This window comes from Pogoniulus pusillus, chromosome 17 (genome assembly GCF_015220805.1).
Source record: "Pogoniulus pusillus isolate bPogPus1 chromosome 17, bPogPus1.pri, whole genome shotgun sequence".
Classification (NCBI taxonomy): domain Eukaryota; kingdom Metazoa; phylum Chordata; class Aves; order Piciformes; family Lybiidae; genus Pogoniulus; species Pogoniulus pusillus.
Window position 1 is genome coordinate 11,971,946 of NC_087280.1, and position 21,473 is coordinate 11,993,418.

A 21,473-nucleotide genomic window follows, 5' to 3' on the forward strand; every position below is an offset into this window, starting at 1 on the left:
CTCCTGCCAGCTGGGGCAGAAAAACAACCTATTTTCTTTTATGAAAATACACAGTGGTAACATGAGTAGATTAATATAAATTCATAAATGAGGAACTTTCCCTTCCACATCAACCTTCCAGACCTAGTTTTTGGCAATACACATACTTCCAGTGTTGGATATACTCCATGCACAGAATTCTGATAATAATAGAACAACAGAAGCCCTCTCTATATACCAGAGAATTCTCTCCTCCTGCATTTGGAGTGTTTTTCCTTTGTAATTCAAGCCTATGCAAATATTTATAGTATCACTTTCCCCCTAATTGTAAACACCCTTCCTTCTGTCTGCTATTCATTTTTGGTGATTTTCATTGATCATCATTTAAATTAATTACACTACAGCAATCACATCAGTCCAGTTCTGTAATTGGAAACTGAAACACTAAAGCATTTAGCACAATTTGTCATATAGTTAGAGATAATGAGGCAACTGCATTTGATATCTTAACTTATTTATGAGTGCTCTTTGATGCAAGACACTCAGAAATATAGTGATAAAATGTTCTGTCGTTTGTTTTCAGGATGGCTTCACTTCTAAGCAAATTCAGAATAAAATTTGCTGATGTTAATATCATCTGTGATATCAATATAAAGCCCAACAAAGAGAGGTAAGAAACATTACCAAAATCCATTACTTAACAGCTGGCCTTTGTCAGGAGCTTGTTTCTTCTATGCTGAGCATTAAAAAAAAAAGGGTAAGAAAAAAGAAAACACCACAAAGAATAACACTATCACTTCATCGCAATCATTTTCTAAGTACCTAGAGCAGGAAAAAGAAAAGAACCTTTCAACAGTCACAACTCAGAGTCAAAACTATAGGCAGCCTGTTTCTGTGTTGCAAAGACTAATTAGACAACACAGTTACAAGCCACTAAATTTAACAGGCATTTTACAATGACTTTTCAAGTCTATTTAGGTTGCAATAGACTTCATTTCATGCTATTAGTCCAGTTCCCTTGTAAACTCACCATCTCTGTCAACTCAGCTTCAGTTTTACCATGAATTCATAAATTCAGCACTTTTCTGGCCAGACATAGGCCTACTGCTCCTTTCACCTGAGGGAGGTATTACAATACTCTCCTATCACTCAAAGATAATGAAGGTCAATATGTGTAAAAATTAACTTATCTACAGAATTAACGATCCTAGGGAGCGGTTAGGAAGTTTGTAAAACAGCACTCAGGAAACTCCACCTCCAATTGTATTAGGTAAAGAACAAGCAAGCAGACAAATCCAAATAATATATTCAAGTCCTTGCTTCCTAAAACATATCTCTGCAGAAATCATCTATTTCTCCTACTTTATGTATTAAAAAAAAAGTATATAGCAGGTTGCTTAGGGAGTAACAAAATCCTAACCCAGTCCACAAGTCAGTTCTCACCCTGCTACACTTTTTCCGTCCTACCCCTTGCTCCCTGCTCTTGCTAGGTCCATAGCTATTTTAAACTCAAAGGGATCCTCTTCTCCACCCAAAGCCTTTCTTCTAAGTTCAAGTACAATCTCAGGTCAGTCTCTTAATCCTTTTGTATCCCATTTCTCCCCACACACATAATTTTGCAAAAACAATATCAGACCCAAGAGCGTTTCTACAGCGCACTGGAGATTTTTACTTAGGATATGTAATTAAAGAATATAGAGTAAAGAATGTAAAGATTTTATTACTATCTTATTACTGGAACAGGTTGCCCAAGGAGATTGTGGATCTTTCCCTCTCTGGAGGTGTTCAAGGCCAGGCTGGATGAGGTCTTCAGCAACCTGTTCCAGTGAGAGGTGTTTCTGCCTATGGCAGGGGCTTGGAACTGGATGATCTCTGAGGTCCCTTCCAACCTAAACCATTCTATGATTCTATATTTGAAGTCACTTGCTAGTGCCACCATGATCTTTCCAATCTATAATTAGAAAATTAGTAAGAACTGTCCAGAATACTTCCCCACCTGCCCAGTAGTATGTATTTTTTAACAAAAATAAAAGCTATAAAAATCATTTGTATCTGGCATCAGCTCCATCTAACAGAACAAGTGAATATTGTGCCAGACACTTGGCAGATCACTGTATCTCTTTCCCAGCTGGCATCCCACTTATTTCACTAATAAGAGGATTATCACTATTTTACATACTGAAACAGACACTAAGAATGTTGACAAATCTAGCAACAGCAATATTAAATGCTGCATGTCACAGCCTTTAACCAGGCTCTTGACTTTCTGACCACATAACAAAGTCCAGCTGGTGCCCAGCCTCCCATTTCACTTCACCATGAGGACTGAAGCATAAAGTGTTGATAGAAATCCATTTATATTAATACAACAGAAACTCCCTGAGGTGTCTGTGGGATGATAGAAACTTTCAGCAAAGGAGCAGGCAGAGAAGTACAGAAGGATGATAAGCTTCTCCAGAGGAGAGCCAAAAGCTTCAAGAAACAAACTGAAATTTCAAGACAAAATCTGTGTAACAGTTGGGAAATGAACACAAATCTGAGCCCCCACAGAGAAAAAACCCTACAGCATTTTCTTCAGCCCCTTACCACAGGAGATCTACCACCATTTCTCCATTCAGCAAAACTGTAATAGTCAAACTTTATCAGTCAGATAATTGTTCCAGCCGAAGCTAAAACAATAATGAAAGCTCATTGTCTATGAGGAGACTCATATTAATTGTTAACATTATTAATCAATATACTGCAGTTTGGAGTTACTGTGGAACTCATTTCAGTATTTTTGCTACAACTAGGAAACTGCAGAAAATACTCTGCAACTCTAACAGGCCCCAGGCAATGTTTAATTATCCTCAAATAACCTAAAAATAAAAAAAAAAAGAAAAAGAAAAGAAATGGCACAGATATAACTTGGGGCATAATGTAGCAAAGAATAGTTAAGGATTTTGTGTGGTTTTCAGCTACAATTATAGCCAGTGAGGCTTGCCATATACAGTGTCTGTGCAATAAGTTAGTGAGTTCATACCCTGCAGCAAGGCCTCCTTTGTAATTCCTGTTTCAGCTGGAAATTCTTTGAAGAGATGATTGAACCATATCGCCTCCACGAAAGCTGCAAAGATATAACAACTGCTGAGAAATTAAAGCGAGAGGCTCCATGGAAAATCACAGATGCAGAGCTGGAAGCATTCAAGGAGAAGGTAAAGCCTTGCCTTCCTTTTTACATCTGTACCTTTTCTGACACTCCAGATGTTTGAAGCGATTAGGAAGAAAATGTGAAATAGCAGATACAGAATTAGAAACATGACATGTACAAATCTGTATTTGATATTTACAAATGGGATTTATACTGTAAACACTGCAGAGGTGTGCTGTGATTGCATTATTCAGCACTCTCTAAGACCTTGGCAAGTTTACACAGCATTTTCCAGGCTCAGCCCACATCAGAGCCGGCCAGATGAAAAACACCTCTGAACCAGAAGCCGCATAAGTACAGTGCTGAGCCTGAGCTAATAAGATCTGCTGAGAGATCTATTAAAGGGCCCCACTGTTTTAGAGCTTCAATTTCTTAAAAAGTGCAGCTCCAGACATTCATCACTTCAGACAATTTAGAACTGAATACACATCCTGGCTCTAGGAATTTTTCCAAGGACAAGATCTAACACAGATTCTTACCTCAGTGGCAGAGTGAAAACTAAACCTGCCTAGAGAAGTTCAGAGGCACTCTAAGGCTGATGTTGGCTGATTTGCCAGCTGAATTACAGCCTAGACGGCCCTTTAATTTTGTTGGACTGTAACTTTCCAGCAATGTACTACCAGGCTTCATTTGGGCCAGTGCTGAAAGGATACTGCAAACTCTTCATCTCTTAAGAGCCAAGTTGTCCTGTAACTCACAGAGAATCAATCTAGCAATTTTATTTATGGTTCTTGCTGGATTAAGCTGAGTGCACTGAGAGTTTGGTTATCTACACTTTACGGTGCCACTAACTTCCTCATCAGTGCAAGGATTGTGAGCTTGAGCTCAGAGCCATTAAAGGTCACAGTCTGACATATAAGCTGAAATCAATGGTGATTTAAGATAACACAGATTGACTGCTCACTGTATTACCCTTTTCATAGAATTGATAACAAACAAAGTTATGATAGTCAGCTGTCTTGCCTAGGTCACTAACTAAGGAACCAGGGAAAAAAATATCCCACAGGCTGAAAGCAGTCAGCAATATGAAAATACCAAACCTCTCTATAAAACAAGAACAGCAGCAAAAAGTTTAGTTTACACACCTGGAAAGACATGCCCCTTAACTTCAGAAGGCAGGCAGTTCTGGGAATTTTACAGAGGACATTAGAACACATTTAAAATTCAAAAGAGGAAAACCTGGCAGCACAGATAAAGGGTGATGTTACAGAATGACTCTCATGAGATAACAACTGGCTAAATTATGAGGATTCTTACCTATATAACATGCATAAAAGAGCACTGAAATTTTTGTAGAGATGGAAAATTTAAGGTGTGAATGGAAAAAAAACAGCTTCTTATCTTCTCCAGGGAAAGAGAATAATTTATAAGACCTGTTAAGACACATCTATCTCCCATGCTGCAATCTCACTCTATACAAACCTGCTCTGCTCTCTTCTTCCCTACAACTTAAGTTATAAAAACTTTGAGGGCCTGAGCCTGACCACAAAGTAGCCTTGGCTGAATTCCAAAATAACAGCCATTCATGCAATTTGTAGAAGTTCATACAAGTACACAATACAAAAAGCAGCTAAGTCTCACTCCAGACTCCTGGTCTTTTCTTTAAGAGGTAAATTTCTGGCAAGGTGCTCATATATACACACACACACTGACATTCAGCCCTATTGGTATGGCAGCCAAACACTTAGAAAACAGATTAATACACTGACTGTCGTTAAGTGATTCCATTACCAAAGAAGTAGTTTAAAACTATGTCTAAGCCATCTTAGGTTCGATGACAGCACAAAACCAATGCCCATCCCTAGGACATTGCACACAGCAGTGAACATTTCTGGCCCCCACACAACTATAGTAATCAAGAAACATGGCTCAGCCTCCCATTTTGCCATCTTTATCACTCTGGACCACAGAGCAGACATAGCCTTCAATACTGCCAAAGCAACAGCAGAAAATCTTGTGGGCAATGGGTAAGTGTATAACCTCCAGAAGGCAGCAGAACTGAGCACCACTGACCTACTTGATTTTCTTCTTTTCCCTCTGTTTTTTTTTCAATAGAGTTACCGCCAAGTCCGTCTGAATGAACTCTTACAAGAGCATTCGAGGGCAGCTAACCTCATTGTCCTGTGAGTTGCAAGATTTTGGTTCTACTGTAGAGAATAATCTAATATGTAAGGGGATTCTGGATTTGAGCTTCAGTAACACTTGTGCTAAAGTACCTTATGAAGGACTTGCATCTGGACTGATGGCTCTCTGAGACTACATTGAACATGAATCTTCCTCAGTAGTTACAGCAGCAACAAAAACCAAATAAATAAATAAATAAGAATCCATTACCAGAATCAAACTTCAGTTAGTATTTGTGATGTGCAGATAAACCTCTTTAGCTCAGTCTCCAAAAAATAAGTGATCAGGTTAACATTTACCATAAATTGACCCATATGTTAAAAGTCTCATCTCACAGTAATTAGAGATCAGAAAATAAGCTGATGGACTGCAAAACTGTGCAGTTAGTGAGTTGCATCTTATCAGGATTACTTCTGTCTTCATAATGTGGCTTTTCTTCTTTTTTCTGACCCAACAGGAGCCTCCCAGTGGCAAGAAAAGGAGTAGTGTCTGATTACCTCTATATGGCTTGGCTAGAAATTCTCTCCAAGAACCTTCCTCCAACCTTAATGGTCAGGGGCAACCACAAAAATGTACTGACTTTCTATTCGTAGGAAAGCATCAGCGCCTAGAATATCCCTCGCTTGATTTCAACATCTACATTTATATTGGCAATGATTTATTAAAGACACTTACCCAATACAGATCTAAATCTTAACTGACAGAAAATTGATCAAAAATCCAAAGCAACACAGTGAAGAGTTAGACAAAAACATATAAATGGTACCTGCTGACGTTATGCTCCAGTACAAGCAGAAGAGGGAAAATCTACTTACATATATGTACACATCAGGAGAAAGTAAATATTTTGAATGCAAAAACATTCTACCAATTTTATTGAAAATGCTCTTTCTGTTTATCCTAGGAAACCCAAAATAATCACCACAATTAAAAAAAAAGTATTAAATCTGTAAATAAATACTCCTATCAAACTGCAGTCTTAGTTGCTAATTGACACACAAGAGGATTACAAAGAAATGCACCAACTTGGAAGAGGGAAAAAAAACCTATATCGTGTCGAAGTCATTAACTGATATAATGTAAATGATGCTTTTTTAATTGTAATATTGCCAAATTACACAGCAGATGCTTTTACTTAAATTGTCCTGCTAATTTATATTAATTCAAATGCTTCTAATTAACTAGGGGGGGAAGTTACAGATATATACAAATAAGGGCTTTATATGACAAGACTTGATAATGAATTTTCAAGCTCCGACGTGGAATGTACGATTGCAACAACTAAATGTGCTAAGCAAATTTCACAAAGAAATTGGTAATACACTATTCAGACCATTTTTGCTATGAATGTTAGGGTTAAAACAATCTGATATCATACTTTGGGACAATATGTACAGTGATTTATGTGATTAGAAAATAACAAAAACTCCATTAGCTGAGTGGAGTGCCTTTAACTTTGATTTATATAAAATATTTCTCTTGTTTTTTAGACTGGCTAAATAGTATTCATTATACACTAACTTAAAATAAAAGCAATCTATTAAACTGTGTAATGTTTCTATTTTCTATTCTGCAACATTATGGTTTTTCATCATTTCAGTTGTTAATAAAAGCTTCTCTTTTTAATGTGGAAAGCTGTATCTGGCATATAATTTAAATTAAATACCATTAAGGAACACTGACAATTTAAGAACTGTAGTTCTCCAACCCTTTTGCAGAGATGAGTTGAAATCTAAGCCCCAGGAAAGACAGGGGACTCTGAATTTCACCACACATTTATTTTAAAGCAGGCCTCAGCTTCCATCTTTGCTTGAATAGTGGAATTTAACTTGTGGAGGATCTAGCACTCCATTTCCAAAAAATGACTAATATTTGATATTCATATTCTTCCAAGTTCAACAGCACACACTAGTATAGTCCAATAACACCTTCTATTTTCTCCATATAATAAAGGTAGGATATGAAATGCTGATATTCTCTCATAATGTTCTTCCCTCACTCCTTTTTACACATTTACAATCAGGCTGAAGGATCACTTTACTGTCTAACTGCATGACACAGACACACAAGCTTCCTAAATATACTAGGCTTCCTGCACAGCTCTGGGCAAACCAAACCTCACATTCTGCACTTACAGAACAAGATCATCCCCTCACAGTCACATTAGTAATGGTACAGGAGCTCATTACATGCTGTCATCTTCTTCTACCTTTGCACAACTGCAGTGGCCACCACCCTTTCCAAGTCATTTTTCAGCCATCAAACAGGCATAACCTACATATGGACTCAATGGGAAAAAAATAGCTTGCAGAGAGGCTCCACTTAGGCCTTCTCTAAGTGCATTGCTTACCACAATCCATGGAAGGACCTGGAGGAAATACACAACTGCATTTAGCCCTTTACAGGAGACGGATTGTTTCCTAAATATTCCCAAGTCCTGTCATTCTCAATCTACAGGGAGTATTGATGCTAACTGACTGAGGGACCTAAGCAGACCCAAAAAGAGAAAAGTAGATGAATCAACAATAGTACTGCCCATACAACTCACACTTCTCTCACACAAGCACCTTGTTGTGAGCATTGCAACAATAAACCCCAGGAAGTACATTTCTAAATAATCAGCCACAAAAACCTAAGCACTAACACACACACATCTGTGTGAAACTCCTTGCTTAGACTACAGGGGTTAATTAGATAAACCCACACAATAGCATGGGAGTTATAACAAGCCACACAAACTCCAGACACCACAACGTGCATAATTACCTGAAAGCGTCATTTCCACAGATTTCAACCCAGCAGTTTCCAAGGAGCTTCTATTTCTTGTTCCTCACCATGACTTCCAGAGTGCGTGCAGGACCAATTTGGAGAGCATACTAATTATAGACTATCTTAAATTGTAACTTCTATTGCAAAATTTTGTTAGTCCACCTACTCCTTTCCCACTCTGTAACAGACACTTCCTTTTTCTATAAATTATGCATAAAACAACTGCTGAATTTTAATCATTATGGTAGCAACTGAATTCTAATTACAAGTTTGACATCTCTAGAAAAAAAATGTCTCTAAAGCTGTCTAGCACATTTTAAGCTTATATCACACTACCAACTCTGCACATTAATATAATCTGGGGTTGATTTGATTAGCTATGACAAAAGGAGGTATAAAGTGACCAGGCACATGAAAGCGTGAAAAAAACACACTGCAATTAAGCAAGGACAAAGAATATTTTGAGCCTTCTTCAAAAGTCTAGACATCCTGCACAGCTGAGTTTGTACCTAAAGGTTTCTAAAGCAATTCACTACCACTCCCCTCATCTGTGATTCTTATCTTTCTCTCGTAGTGTTAGTGGAGCTCCAACGGGTATCACAGAACCCACTTCATCGTAGTTCAGAGAATACATTTTTCTTATGCCGTTTTACAGCCACTGGCAAGGTACCCATCATGATCACACAACCTTAGGGCAGTGTTTAGGAATGGTAACAGGTGTCCCAACCCAGCATTCTTCCAACAAGGCTTTCACTAGATTTTCAGTCCCCAACACAGATTAGTTTTGGAAGGATTTGTCAATTTTTATTGTTTTTAATTAGCACTCCAATAGTGCAAGCAGAGGAGGCACCTAACCGAACATTCGGAACACAAACAGCTGCAAACAGCCACACAATGCAAAAGAGCAAATCACTGTCATGCTTCACACCCAAAGGAATTCTCCACTTCACGATCATAACCAAAGTACAAAGCTCTAGCCACTTGCATGGTAAATTTCATCATCTTAAATCCTTGCAGTTTTCATTACATCTTTCAAAAGTCCTACCAAAAGCCTTCCTGGTTAGACAAAACAGGACAAGCTGCCCTTCACTCTCAAAAACCCGAGTATTTCTCCGCTCTTTCCTCTTTATTTATTATTCCATGTGGTATTTCAAGACCTTCTTTAAGGCAAAAGGAGTTTTAGCAATCCATTAGTAGTTTACAAGTAATAAATGGACATCAAGTAATGTGAATTAGCGCTAAGGTTGTAGACATGAGACAAAGAGCAACAGAGCTCTTTAACTGTTACTAAGTCACTTAAACCCTCATACCCGGCAGAGGACTCTGTATTATCAGCAAAGCTGGGAGAACAGAACTCGAATAACCCTAATGCCTCAGGTCATTCGAGTGTTACTGGACTTCAGTGAGGACCTGAGGATCCCACCAAGCTCCCGCTCTCTCTCTTCTACTACCTAACTGCAACTTTTCTCAGAAGGGCTGCAGCTGTTTGCCAAGTGAGTGACTCAGCCATCAAGTTACAGGTGAGGAACATCAAGGGTTGGGAACAATGCAGCTCAGTATACACCAGACCACTGGTTATATATCTATTCATTCTGATACTTTGTTAGCATGACTCCTTGGCAGGTACACAGCCTATTGAGACTGTGTGGCCAGTGTTGCTGAGGGAACATCTCACATTAGCCTTGACTCTAGCTGAACCAGTGCAACAACAAACAAATGTAGCATGGTTTAGCTCACATTCTCCACAAATAACAAGAGCAATAACCCATGGTCACACCATTGCTGGAATTTCATCAGAGGAAATTCAGTTTCAAACAAAATAAAGCACCAAGGTTGTTCTGGAACAGAGTAAAAAGCAATGGCAAAATTCCACAGCCCCCACACTGTACAACAGAATATAATCAAAAATAGAGTCTCATTATAAACAAACACCCTCGCAGCAGTCTTTTAAATTACAAACTTTAATCACGGCAAGAGAGACAGCTGTTCTGAGACTGGGGTGGTGAAACCTCTCTTTAATTTTAAAGACACAGTTTTATTATAATGAAAATGCTCATTCTAATACCAAAACTTTGATGGGAAGAATTCTATGATTATCCTGAAGGAAGCAATGTATTTCTTTCTGTGTACAACAAAGCACCCTCTATTCCTACTCTCAGTCTAGATAAAAGGCAGGTAATTCCATGTTATGTCACTACTGTTTTTCAAAGTTGGCAGGAAATTGTTGTAATGGTTTGGGAATTACCCACCCCCCTACTCTTATGAAACCACTCAGAGAAGACTCACCTTATGTGCAAGGCGAGTTTGGAGGGTCAGCAAGGGGGGTTAGAAGCAGAAGGATTAGTTACACAGATCCAAGCAGATGAGAAACACACAGTCTTATCTATGTTTGTGTCCTTGTTTCTATACATCTCAGCAAGCCTGTGAGTGAAGTAGACATCACCACTGTTTCCTTTCCACAGCCTATAATCTAATTCCTCTCATTAAAATATTCCAATTAGCCTTGAACTAGCACAATTACCAATGGAGAACAGCACTAACTAGCAACCAATGCACAATACTGACCAGCTACTTATCCATGGAGAACACTACACATTCTCAGGACCAAAGGCAACTTGCCCAAACTTCAAGCAAATTGTATGGAAAAAGCTGTCACTCAGCTAGACCTTACTCCTTGATAATAAGTTTGGAGGAGTCCTATTTTTCATGGACTTTCGGGATATCTTAGACAAGGCCTAGTATCTAGCCTGCCTCACCAAGGCAGACTATTAATAAATCCAGCCCTTTTCTACATGACAATGCAGAATAGAGTTGTAACCTCTATAAAGTTCTAGTTGTATAAATAACCATTCATAATTAGATATCCATTTGATGTAACTCCAATTATTAGCAATTTCCGTTTGCAGATGGCTGGCATCAGAAGTCATAAAATAAGCGCACAAGGATGTGGAGTCTCCCTTTCTGGAGACATTCAAAACCTGCCTGGGTCTCCCTTTCTGGAGACATTCAAAACCTGCCTGGGTCTCCCTTTCTGGAGACATTCAAAACCTGCCTGGGTCTCCCTTTCTGGAGACATTCAAAACCTGCCTGGGTCTCCCTTTCTGGAGACATTCAAAACCTGCCTGGGCCTCCCTTTCTGGAGACATTCAAAACCTGCCTGGGTCTCCCTTTCTGGAGACATTCAAAACCTGCCTGGGTCTCCCTTTCTGGAGACATTCAAAACCTGCCTGGGTCTCCCTTTCTGGAGACATTCAAAACCTGCCTGGGTCTCCCTTTCTGGAGACATTCAAAACCTGCCTGGGTCTCCCTTTCTGGAGACATTCAAAACCTGCCTGGGTCTCCCTTTCTGGAGATATTCAAAACCTGCCTGGATGCGTTCTTGTGTGATCTGCTCTGGGCGATCCTGCTCTGGCAGAGATGTTGGGACTGGATGATCTTTCAAAGTCCCTTCCAGCCCCTAACATTCTGTGATTCTCAGTGGCTTTTCCAGACAGGTTTAGAATACACACACATTCCCATTCCAACAGCATATACGATTAAGAATGAAAGTGATGAACAGAAATAAAAGAACCCCCAAACCGGGGCATCCCTTCAAATAATTTTCACAAGCAGAATGCAATGTGTAGCAATGGCTCCACTGCCATCTGGCTGCACACAGAAAACGTAACACAGCGAGAAGACAATCGCACACACGCTCATCTGTAAGGCACAAAAAAAGAGTTGTTTCGACAAAGTTCAGACCAGCAAACAGAACTCCAGCAGTCTGTACTTATTTTGCACAGAGAAAAACATATCCATCAGAGTGGCCAAGGGCAAGTCTTGACACCCTGAATGCAGTGGGCACCTGTCAGCCCACGGCACACAGAAATGTAGGGGAAATTAGGCACGTATGCCACAGATGGGATGGCAACGAATACCAAAACCAAAGATCGTGACATTATTAAAAGTATTATGCTCCGAGACAGAACCAAGCAAGCGGAGAGCTGCCAGGTTTTCCTATCCGCAGCCTCGACAAGGCGGGAAGCGATCGTCTTCCTTTCACAAGGAAACTGCCCTTGCCTGACAACTTCGGTAAGATAAAAGCTCTGCGCCGCAGGGCACACAGCAGCGCCGCTAGTACGGCACACGTGTAACGGCCACGCCTGCTGCGGGTGGCCCGCAGCCCTGGGAGGGAGCAGCGATAATCCAGGGGCCCGGCCCAGGGTGGGGCCGCCGTTAAGAGCAGCTTCGGGGCCCCGCAGATGGAGCCGCGACAGCCTAAGGCCCCGCCGCACTCCAGGCCCAGCTCCCCTACGCTGCACGGTGGCGGATGCTGCGCTTAACCCGGGTGGGCCCTAGCTCCGCCCGCCGCCGGTCGTGCAGCCGCGATCGCGTTCCCCGGCAACGCTGAGCGTCCCGTGGGGTCCGGCCGCAGGTCGCAGGCACTGCCACCGCCGTGTCCCGCGGACACCCGTGGTGCTGGACGGCTAGCAGAGAAGCTGCGCCAGGCCGTACGGCAGGTAGACCCCGAAGAGGGGAGTAAGAGGCCGCTGCCACTTTCCGCCTGAGCCACTCGATCCCGTTTCGCCGGACAGTGACAGGGACCGCCGGGCGGGCTACCGGCTGCAAGCTCCCTCAGAGGGACAGCGTCATGTGGGCCCAGAGCTTCAGATGGTTCCTGCACCCTCGCAGGCGCAGTAAGGGGGCGACGGGGAGATTGGAGGGAGCATAGGCTGCCCACCTGCACTTCAGCCTTGGCCTGCCCCTCGGAGGCCGCCCAGCCACCACCGAGAGGAGCTGCGGGATGCCCTAGCGCCATGTGCCGTCTAGCCCCACAGACTGGGAAGTAGGGCAGCCATGGACCCCTCCCAGAGGGCCCCATGGGTAGCCACTGAGGAGGAGCCGGGCGAGGCCATTCTCAGCAGCCAGGGGTGTCAGGCTGCGCCGCGCAGAGAGCACCCGGGGACGAGAGGGAGCAGCTTTCCCCTCCGTTTTGGCCGTCAGTGGGCCGTGCCGGTTTTCGCGGGCTTTTCCTTACCACGGCGGTTTTTTTCCTCTCTGTCCCCACCCAGCCATGCCGTCCTCCGAGGTCATCCTGCAGTCTACCCCCAGCAAGAGGCAGAAAGGCTCGGCGCCCGGGGAGCCCGCTGCACGGCTCCGCTTCGCTAAGCTGTCCCAGAACGCCTGCACCCCCTCCAGGGGTTCTGCTCGGGCTGCCGGCTACGATCTGTACAGGTGAGGGTACACCCCCTCACCCCGCACCGGGGACGAGACCCCGCTGCTCTCTGCTGCGCTCTCTCTCCGGGAGAGGCTGCGGGGGGCCCTTTGGGCGAACTCCTCGGGCCTTCAGAGAGGGCCCTTGTGAGGCAGATCCTCCTGCTGAGCAGAGCTCCCCGAGGAGAGTGGCTGGACCTGCAGCAGAGGACAGAGCTGGCCAGTTCGGTTGCTTCCTTGCGCTTCCATCCTTTATTCGCAGACATCTCTGGTCCAGACATACAAGACTGATTTACTCAGACAGTGATGCAGCCTTGGCCAAATGGCAGGCTTGATACGTCAGCCTGAGATGACCAGGTGTCTTCCATTTGAAAGTGTACGTGGGCCCTTCCTGACAGCACTTAAGCCTTTCTGCTTTCCGCTTGGCTGTTGGGTACTGCCCGCCAAAGGAAGTTGGGGTAGTTTGATAATGCTCCTTTCTGGGAAGCTGGGTTGTGTTGCTTGAGCTGCTAATAATCGCTGTTGAAAGATTTTCACTGTTAAGGAATACCTGGGGTTGTCTGACCTCCATGGTGAGGTCCTCTACCTTCCCTTTGCTAGTATTATTTAGAATAACCAGCTTGTCATTTTCTTTCTCTGCCTGACTTCCTTCTAAAGCTTTGCTTCACCACACTTGTTGCTTTCCCTTTATACTCCTTTTGTCATACCAGATTTGGTTTTGTTCTGATTCCAGTGATGCATTGTATGCCCGAGAAGAGTCTGTTTTACAAAAATACTGGGCAGCACTAAAAAGTCTTTAAAAAACAGTTCTTTATCAAAGTGCAGTATGTTTGCCTTAAACGAGTAGAACAATCTCACTCTGGTATTGGCACCAGTGCCTTTAAGCTTCCGGTAAAGTGGCTTCAGAAAGTCCTTAAAATGATGTCTTTTGCAGTTCCAAATAGAATCATGGCAGTTGTGAACTTCTGATCTGATCATAAATAAAAAAAAAATGTTACCTAGCATGTAACTTAATGGATTAAAATTTATTACAACTAGCTAATCTATATAAAGCTTAATCAGAAGAGTGTATTATCCATAAATACTACTTTTGCACACACACACAAAATCACACAGCTCCATTCACCTAATAAAGTGAAGCTTGTATTTTTTGTCTGTATTATCAGTTTGACAAAAAACCCACAACATTTATAACTAGCAGTCTTGCAATAATGCTGTTCAAAGCACCACCAAAACATCTTATGTTTACAGATTTTGCAAATCTGTAAATACTTCTTGTATAAATTCCCAGCAAGAATAATTCTGGGTAATTTTGTACATTAAGTTACAGAGAAGACATTTTTGGAAATACAGTATATAAACTAGATTTTCCTTCCTTAATGTAGTGCTTATGACTGTGTGATACCACCCATGGAAAAGGCTGTAGTGAAAACAGACATTCAAATTGCTCTTCCTTCTGGATGCTATGGCCGAGTAGGTAAGTACACAGGCTACAAAGAGGCTGCAGAGCCATTGCAGAACAAGTTTGCCCCATCCTCAGATTTAGATTCTACCTAAACCTTTCAGAATTAGCCTACACAAAAAAGTACATGGCTGTGTGATTTAGCAAGCCTTGTAATAGATGTGCCATGTCAAATACATTTGAGGTTTATCTAAAGTTTTTAGAATCTACATACAACTTCATAGTCTATGCAATATTTCATTGTTTCTCTGTGGTTTCAGAACTCTGATCACAAAGACAAATTGGTAATAGACCTACTGAAAATAAATCCCTGGGTATTAATCAACCCTGAAGTAAAAGTACTAGTGTAGCAGAATTTGGCAGTTCTACTACAATTGACCTGTACAAACCCTTTCACTATGTTTTACACATTCTTTTTCTGGATTATGTATAAACTCTTAAAATAAATAACTAAAAAAAACAAACAACAGCCACTCCAGTGGAAGAGCATGATTGGAGATTGCTGTGCCTTTTCATGTAAAGAGAGAATGTGACTCCGTTTCTCTCATCCCAGACAGAGTGTTCATAAGAGAGTTAACATTTCAGCACTTCATCTAAGTAGGCTAAGTGAAAAATAAAAACAACCAGGCACATTTTTTATCTCTGCCTAAATTTAGTGAATTGCTTGCCAGATTTGAGTTTCCATTGTCATTTTGAGTGGATCAACCCAATAATATCTGGACATTATTCCAAACCATTTGGTAGCCACCAAAAATAAACCAAGATTAGATAGTCCTCATCTTGGACCACCTTCCTTTGAGAAATGTATTCTGCAGTTGGTGAGCTAAACAAAGATACAGATATGCTTAAATCACCTAAAGACTTTATTTTTACTGCAGCATCTGTTATTTTAATATATACATTAACACTCCCAGTAGTTCCTGTAGAATCTTATTTTAGAAAGACTGAGAACAGTTCTTGCTGCCACAGCTCTGTGCAAACACACTATGGAATCTAAAAATAGTGTAAGAGTTTCAAAAGAAATAAATTATTATACTTACTAAAAACTTCTTGTTTTCTAGCACCACGTTCTGGTTTAGCTGCAAAGCACTTCATAGATGTTGGTGGTAAGATTTCTGTTCTTTTTATTAGACTTGTTGCAAACTGCAATTGCAGAGGGTAAAATGGGATCTTGTGTGCCAGCTTTTGTGTTATTCAGGCTTTGTCTTAAATAACTGGTTCTTGCATGTCTGTTACACTAAGGTTTTTTAAGCATTGTTGGATAACATACCAAAAAAACATTAAGGTGGAAATCAAAGGCTTTCTACAATCCTATGCCTCTCTATAGTACACACATTCTACTATAGTGTAGTTCTTTAAAACAGTACCATTTTTTTTTTCTTATGTGAGAGAATACATGTATACATGTGCTCTGTAACAGTCTTCAATTGGAGTAGTACACTAGGAAATAGCAGAAAGCAACCAGAAGTGCTTAGCATGCTGACCTATGCTCAGATTTTAACAGAGCTGACAGCTGACAACCCATGAGTAAAAACTATTACTGACAGTAGAGGACTTCTTAATGAAAAACTAAACAAACAAACCCCAACCAACAAAAAGCCAAACGGAGCCCCGCGGAACAAGCAGCCCCACTTGCCTTGCAGAAATTTATCACAATTAGGGTATTATCAATCTAAGTAAAAATACATTGCCAGAGTGCTACGGGTCAGGTAGAAGAACTGGAATCATGCAAGACTATGTTTAGAATTCACATCTGCTAGGTGGGGATGCTTTCTTAATACTAACATGCAAACTTCTGACAGAGTAAGACAGAATATCAGAGGGCCAATTCCAATGCATGATTTTTGTAAAAATGACTTCCATGATTTCCACCCAGTACACATAATTTAGAGAAGTAATTTAGTTCTCTGTAATGATTATAATTATTGCTATTATTGCTGTTCCAGAATAAAGGAATACCAAGGTGTTAACGTATTTTTGCCATTACACCCAGTAACAGTGTTAGTGTGTGACCCTGTACAGAAGGAAGACTGATCATCTGGGTTGTATTTTCCTCTATCTTCCAAGTATCATACATTTGATTTCATAAAAGTAGAGTAGTTTGAACTCATGAGTTTAATGATCATGTGGTAAGACTTTGTGATAAGAATATGGTAACCACCAGTAAGACTATGTCAGTGAAGCTACAATACATTTAAAGAGAGAATGATTGATAAGGAATTAACTTCACAGAACCTTTACCCAGCTGTGCCTATAATAGAATTTGAAATTATCAGTCACTCAGCACAGCATTAGGTCACAAAACATACTTTTGTTATTTTCTTAATACACAACTTCAACTCTAATTGCAACTTCTGCTTATATCAGGTATGCTTTTAAGGAAGAAGCCTGCTCTTCAGATTTCATCAATTCCAGAAAAAAAATGTAACATGGAAGAGTTTGTTGCATATGTAAATCTACTATTTTAATGAGCACATTTTACATTTATAAAAGCATAATTCACAGATTGCATTGGGTTGGAAGGGACCCTCAAAGATCATCTTGTCCAACCACCCCCAGTCCAACTAGATCAGGCCACCCCAGGCCACATCAAGTCTGATTTTGAAAGTCTCCAGGGACGGAGCCTCAACCACCTCCCTGGACAACTTATTCTGGTATTTTGCCATTCATTATAAAGAATTTCTTCTTTATATCTAACCTAAATCTCCATTTAAAAAGAATTGGTAATCTGTAGCAATTACTTTTGAGCATTGTGTTATATAATACAGTATTCTATTCTGATAACAGAAATTAAATCAGACCTTATGTTAAATCAGCAAATTCCATTATCAACCTCTAATGCATAGCAATGCCTATCCTAGCATATGGCCTAAAAAAATGTTGTGTTAGCTGTACAGAAACACTTGAGAAGGGTTCGTTAATGAAGAATTTATGCCAAGAGCTAATGATCTTTGTATGTGCATTTATGAGCATATGTACATAATTTAATGTGTCAAATATGAATTCTGGCTTTCAGCTCTCCAGCTGATTGATTTATGTGAACAGATATACCAAATTAATGGGCAGCTGGCTGCAGAACTTGAGTTGTGCTTAAAATTATTTGTGCTGCTGTTACAAGTTTGTTGAACTTCTCCTTACAATTCATCTATGTAGCATGGACTCAGTATCTGCTTTTGTATAAACCACAGCAAACGTTTTTGATTCTGGAAACTGTTTGTGCACAATGACTCCTGCATTTTGATCCCCATTCCTTTTGGCAGTGCTGTGTAATTAAGGTCACTTTAAGTCACTGCATGCAGTTAAATACTAGTGAGTTAACTGGAGAACTACATGTCTTTGATTTTGAGAATTATGGGGACATTCCCAGTTTCACTGTAGGCACCTTAATTAGGAAGCTGTTCAGACCTGCAATTGGATTAATCCATAACATCACAAGGAAAAGAGAGCTATATAAATACCTTTCTCACATTAGAACTAGTGCAGAGGTTGTGCAGTAACTGGACTGTAGTATTTTCACATAGCTGGAGAAACTGAGAAAAAGAAGGGGGTTTCTACTTTTTAGTGTATAAGCTTTAAAATTTCAAAGTATAGCCATAGCACAGTTTTCTCCGGTGTTTATGATCTCTAACGGTGTGTCTGAGAAAGCCTTGGAATGATGTGTAATTTTAGTATTGGAATTGTTTCTGCAAGAAGACTTGAATATGCATACTTGGTCCACAGTGAAACACAAACTCCATACTGGAAATAGGCTTCCTGTATCTGAGAGAAAAACCCTCACAGAATTCATTAAACCTTTAGTTCTGTTACCCTGCCCAAGATGCAAATCTTTAATAAAATGTCAGAGTTAAAAACAGATTCCTGCTTGACATGCAAAGAGCTGATGTTAGCAGAACAAATGGAGCATGAATGTGGTCCAGCTGCCTTGATTTCAGGTAGAGTATTACAACTAAAACTAGCAGTACAGCAGTAAAACACTTTTTGACATGCAATGGTATTTTTCAGTTGTTTTTGCAAGACTGATTAGCATTTTTAGATATTTCAGTATTTTCCTATCTGTTCTTTAATTGTGCATGAGTAATACAAAGGATGTCAGTATAAGATACTGCAATCATCTACTAATGTAAACCATATCTACCTAGCTAATACACTAGCAACATTTATTAACTGGATATCCCTCTTAATCCTTTCTTATGACAGCTGGTGTTATTGATGAGGATTACAGGGGCAATGTTGGAGTGGTACTCTTCAACTTTGGGAAAGAGGCTTTTGAAGGTAAGTGTTAAGCTGGGCAAAGCCTGTTTCCAGCCATCTGTCTGGAAATTAAAAGCTAATCTTTCTTTAAAAGTCTATCAAGACCTACAGTTAGCTGTTTTTCTTTGCTCAATTAATGAAATATGGAAATTCAACTCTTAGAAAACTGGATAGCATGCAAGGAAAGAAAAAAGAAAAAGCCTAAAACACACCACCGCCAAACCAACCAAAACCTCCTTTACTAAGCTTTAGATTTGTGAGGTGTACTGAAGTACAAGTGCAACTTTGTGCTCAGTTTCTTTCTTGCCCTGGAGAAGAAAGAAAAAAAAACAACAAAGAAAAAACTTTGCAATATTTGAGATGAAAAATTTTCAAGGATCCTGGGAAATGTGAGTAACAAAGATAAGGTTTTCTCTTAATCATGTTGTCTCTGCAGACAGTCAGTTTCAAACCTCAGGGCCCAGTTAGAATATTGCCAGTGGTTTTACAGTCTTTTCTGCAACTTCACAGTGCAAGCTTCTTAGGGAAGTTCTGCAAGCCAGACTGGGTAGTAATAGTTTACGTTTTATCAGGAAGTCCATTCCTGGTCTTGTTCACAAAAGGACACACATTGTACATAGTGCTGTGCCTCTATCTCTGCAGTACTTGCATATAATGACCCTTAAGATGCCACAATATGGCAGCATAAATGAGAGGTGATGCCCTGAGTTGGTTCTGCTGATGAAACTTCACTTGAAGGGATTAAGCACAAGTTTATCTCAACCTGTATTTTGGGGGAACTATTAATATCTGCTTCACTAAGTTTCAAATAAGTGTTTACACTTCAGTACATTCTGATACTCTACTCTTGAGAGGGGATTGTCTAAACTTTCTATTGGTTGTTCACTTTTTTTGGAAGGAATTAATAATATTTTAACTTAATTGCAGTTAAAAAAGGGGATAGGATTGCCCAGCTCATTTGTGAACGCATTTGCTATCCTGAGCTGGAAGAAGTTCAAGTAAGTTGCCAAAAGAAAACTGCTATTTTCAATAATTCATAGTTTTAGTTATAAGCTGAAAATAAGATTGGTATAGATAAATCCTTAGCTTTAAAAATACTTTCAAGTGTTAAACCTGCATAGCAGCCTTGCTACCTGGGTAAAACTCTTCATGCACTGCATGCATTTTAATGATTTTTCTATTGTATTTTAATTTTTAGTTTTCAGAGTTGCCACACTCTTGAGAAATACTTCAGCATATACTGTAAACATACCTTTCTCTATGATAGACAGGATCTGTTGTATAGAAACAAAAGGCAGGTTAAGACACTAAACCAACTTACCATTGTTGTCTTTCAGGCCCTAGAGGATACTGAACGCGGTGAAGGTGGCTTTGGTTCTACTGGAAAGAACTAAAAACTATTTGAACATGCATTCTATTTCATTTTTTTTCTTATGCTATTTCTAAATTCTTATTTGATTTAAAATTGGGGTTTTGAGAACATTAGAACAAAATAAAGTTTTATTTGGACTTCTTCATATCCTCCTGTCTGCTTTAACAGGCTGTGAACTCATCTGCTTTATAGGAGAATGTGCGTGACTGACTTGACTAATTATTTGATTATTTTTTCTTTTTAGTTGTTCAGTGCTCCATGATATTATGTGCTGATTATGCTCTAATAAACTAAAATTAATGTAATTATTTTAATTCCTTTTACTTACCTAAACTAAAATGGCTGATTCATCCCATGTCAGTTTGTGTTTATCTTCTTAAAACCACCTTCCACGTAGCTCAGTATTTCAAGCTGAGAGCCTAATTCAGAATCAGAATTAAGCAAGCTGGAAAAGACCTTCAAGACCATTGAGTCCATCTCATAACCTAACACCTTCTAATTGACTAAACTATAGCACTAAGTGCCTCATTCGGTCTCCTTTTAAACACCTCCAAGGATAGTGACTCCACCACTTCCCTGGGATTAACATTCCAATGCTAATCACTCTTTCTGTGACAAACTTCCTCCTAACATCCAGCCTATGCCTGCCCTGGTGAATCTTGAGGCAGTGTCCTCTTTTTATGTCACTGGGAGCCTGAGAGAAGAGACCAACCTCCACCTGGCTACAACCTCCTTTCAGGTGGATGTAGACAGCAATAAGGTCTTCCTTGAGCCTCCTCTTCTCCAGGCCGAACAACCCAAGCTCCTCCAGCCTCTTCAGCCTTGTTGCCTCTCTCTGGACAGGTTCAAGCACCCCATTATCTTTCTGAAATTGAGGGGACCAGAATTTGACACAGTATTCAAGGTATGGCCTAACCAGTGCTGAGTACATGGGCAAAATGACTTCCCTGATCCTGCTGGCCACACTATTCTAGATACAGGCCAGGATGGCATTGGCCTTGACCAGCTGGCCATGCTGCTGGCTCATGTTCAATTGCCTATCAACCAGTAGCCCCAGGTCCCTCTCAGGTTGCCTGCTATCCAAACACTGGCCCCAGCCTAAAGTGCTGCATGGGATTGTGGCCAAAGGGCAG

The 21,473-nt window shown here is 40.5% G+C and overlaps 2 protein-coding genes and 1 long non-coding RNA gene across 6 annotated transcripts in view; 2 read left to right on the forward strand and 1 right to left on the reverse strand.

The window, feature by feature from the left end:
* Positions 1 to 6,836, forward strand: part of SLC12A1 (solute carrier family 12 member 1) — a 47,256-nt gene extending 40,420 nt beyond the window's left edge. For both annotated transcript variants that reach the window (XM_064157646.1, XM_064157647.1), the window contains exons 23-26: positions 563 to 649; positions 3,038 to 3,173; positions 5,225 to 5,292; positions 5,751 to 6,836. In XM_064157646.1, coding sequence (XP_064013716.1) covers positions 563 to 649; positions 3,038 to 3,173; positions 5,225 to 5,292; positions 5,751 to 5,886 — 427 coding nt within the window. In that variant the 3' untranslated portion in view covers positions 5,887 to 6,836. The remainder of the gene's footprint in view (positions 1 to 562; positions 650 to 3,037; positions 3,174 to 5,224; positions 5,293 to 5,750) is intronic.
* A 5,440-nt stretch (positions 6,837 to 12,276) lies between these two features.
* On the forward strand, positions 12,277 to 20,645 carry DUT (deoxyuridine triphosphatase). 3 transcript variants are annotated; one of them, XM_064157653.1, is made up of 7 exons: positions 12,277 to 12,389; positions 13,114 to 13,276; positions 14,641 to 14,732; positions 15,779 to 15,823; positions 18,915 to 18,989; positions 19,896 to 19,966; positions 20,306 to 20,645. In XM_064157653.1, exons 2-7 carry the CDS (start codon positions 13,116 to 13,118, stop codon positions 20,360 to 20,362), a joined length of 501 nt encoding a protein of 166 aa, XP_064013723.1. In that variant the 5' UTR covers positions 12,277 to 12,389; positions 13,114 to 13,115; the 3' UTR covers positions 20,363 to 20,645. The 3 variants fall into 3 exon arrangements, with proteins under 3 accessions (XP_064013723.1, XP_064013724.1, XP_064013721.1); XM_064157654.1 differs by lacking the exon at positions 12,277 to 12,389 and adding an exon at positions 12,455 to 12,561; XM_064157651.1 differs by lacking the exon at positions 12,277 to 12,389 and adding an exon at positions 12,641 to 12,738.
* On the reverse strand, positions 13,811 to 20,815 carry LOC135182978 (uncharacterized). Its single transcript, XR_010305369.1, has 3 exons — positions 20,669 to 20,815; positions 15,758 to 15,860; positions 13,811 to 14,225 (listed from the first exon to the last, which is right to left on the reverse strand). It is a non-coding gene; the product is annotated as an uncharacterized LOC135182978 (long non-coding RNA).
* Between the last annotated feature and the right edge of the window lie 658 nt (positions 20,816 to 21,473).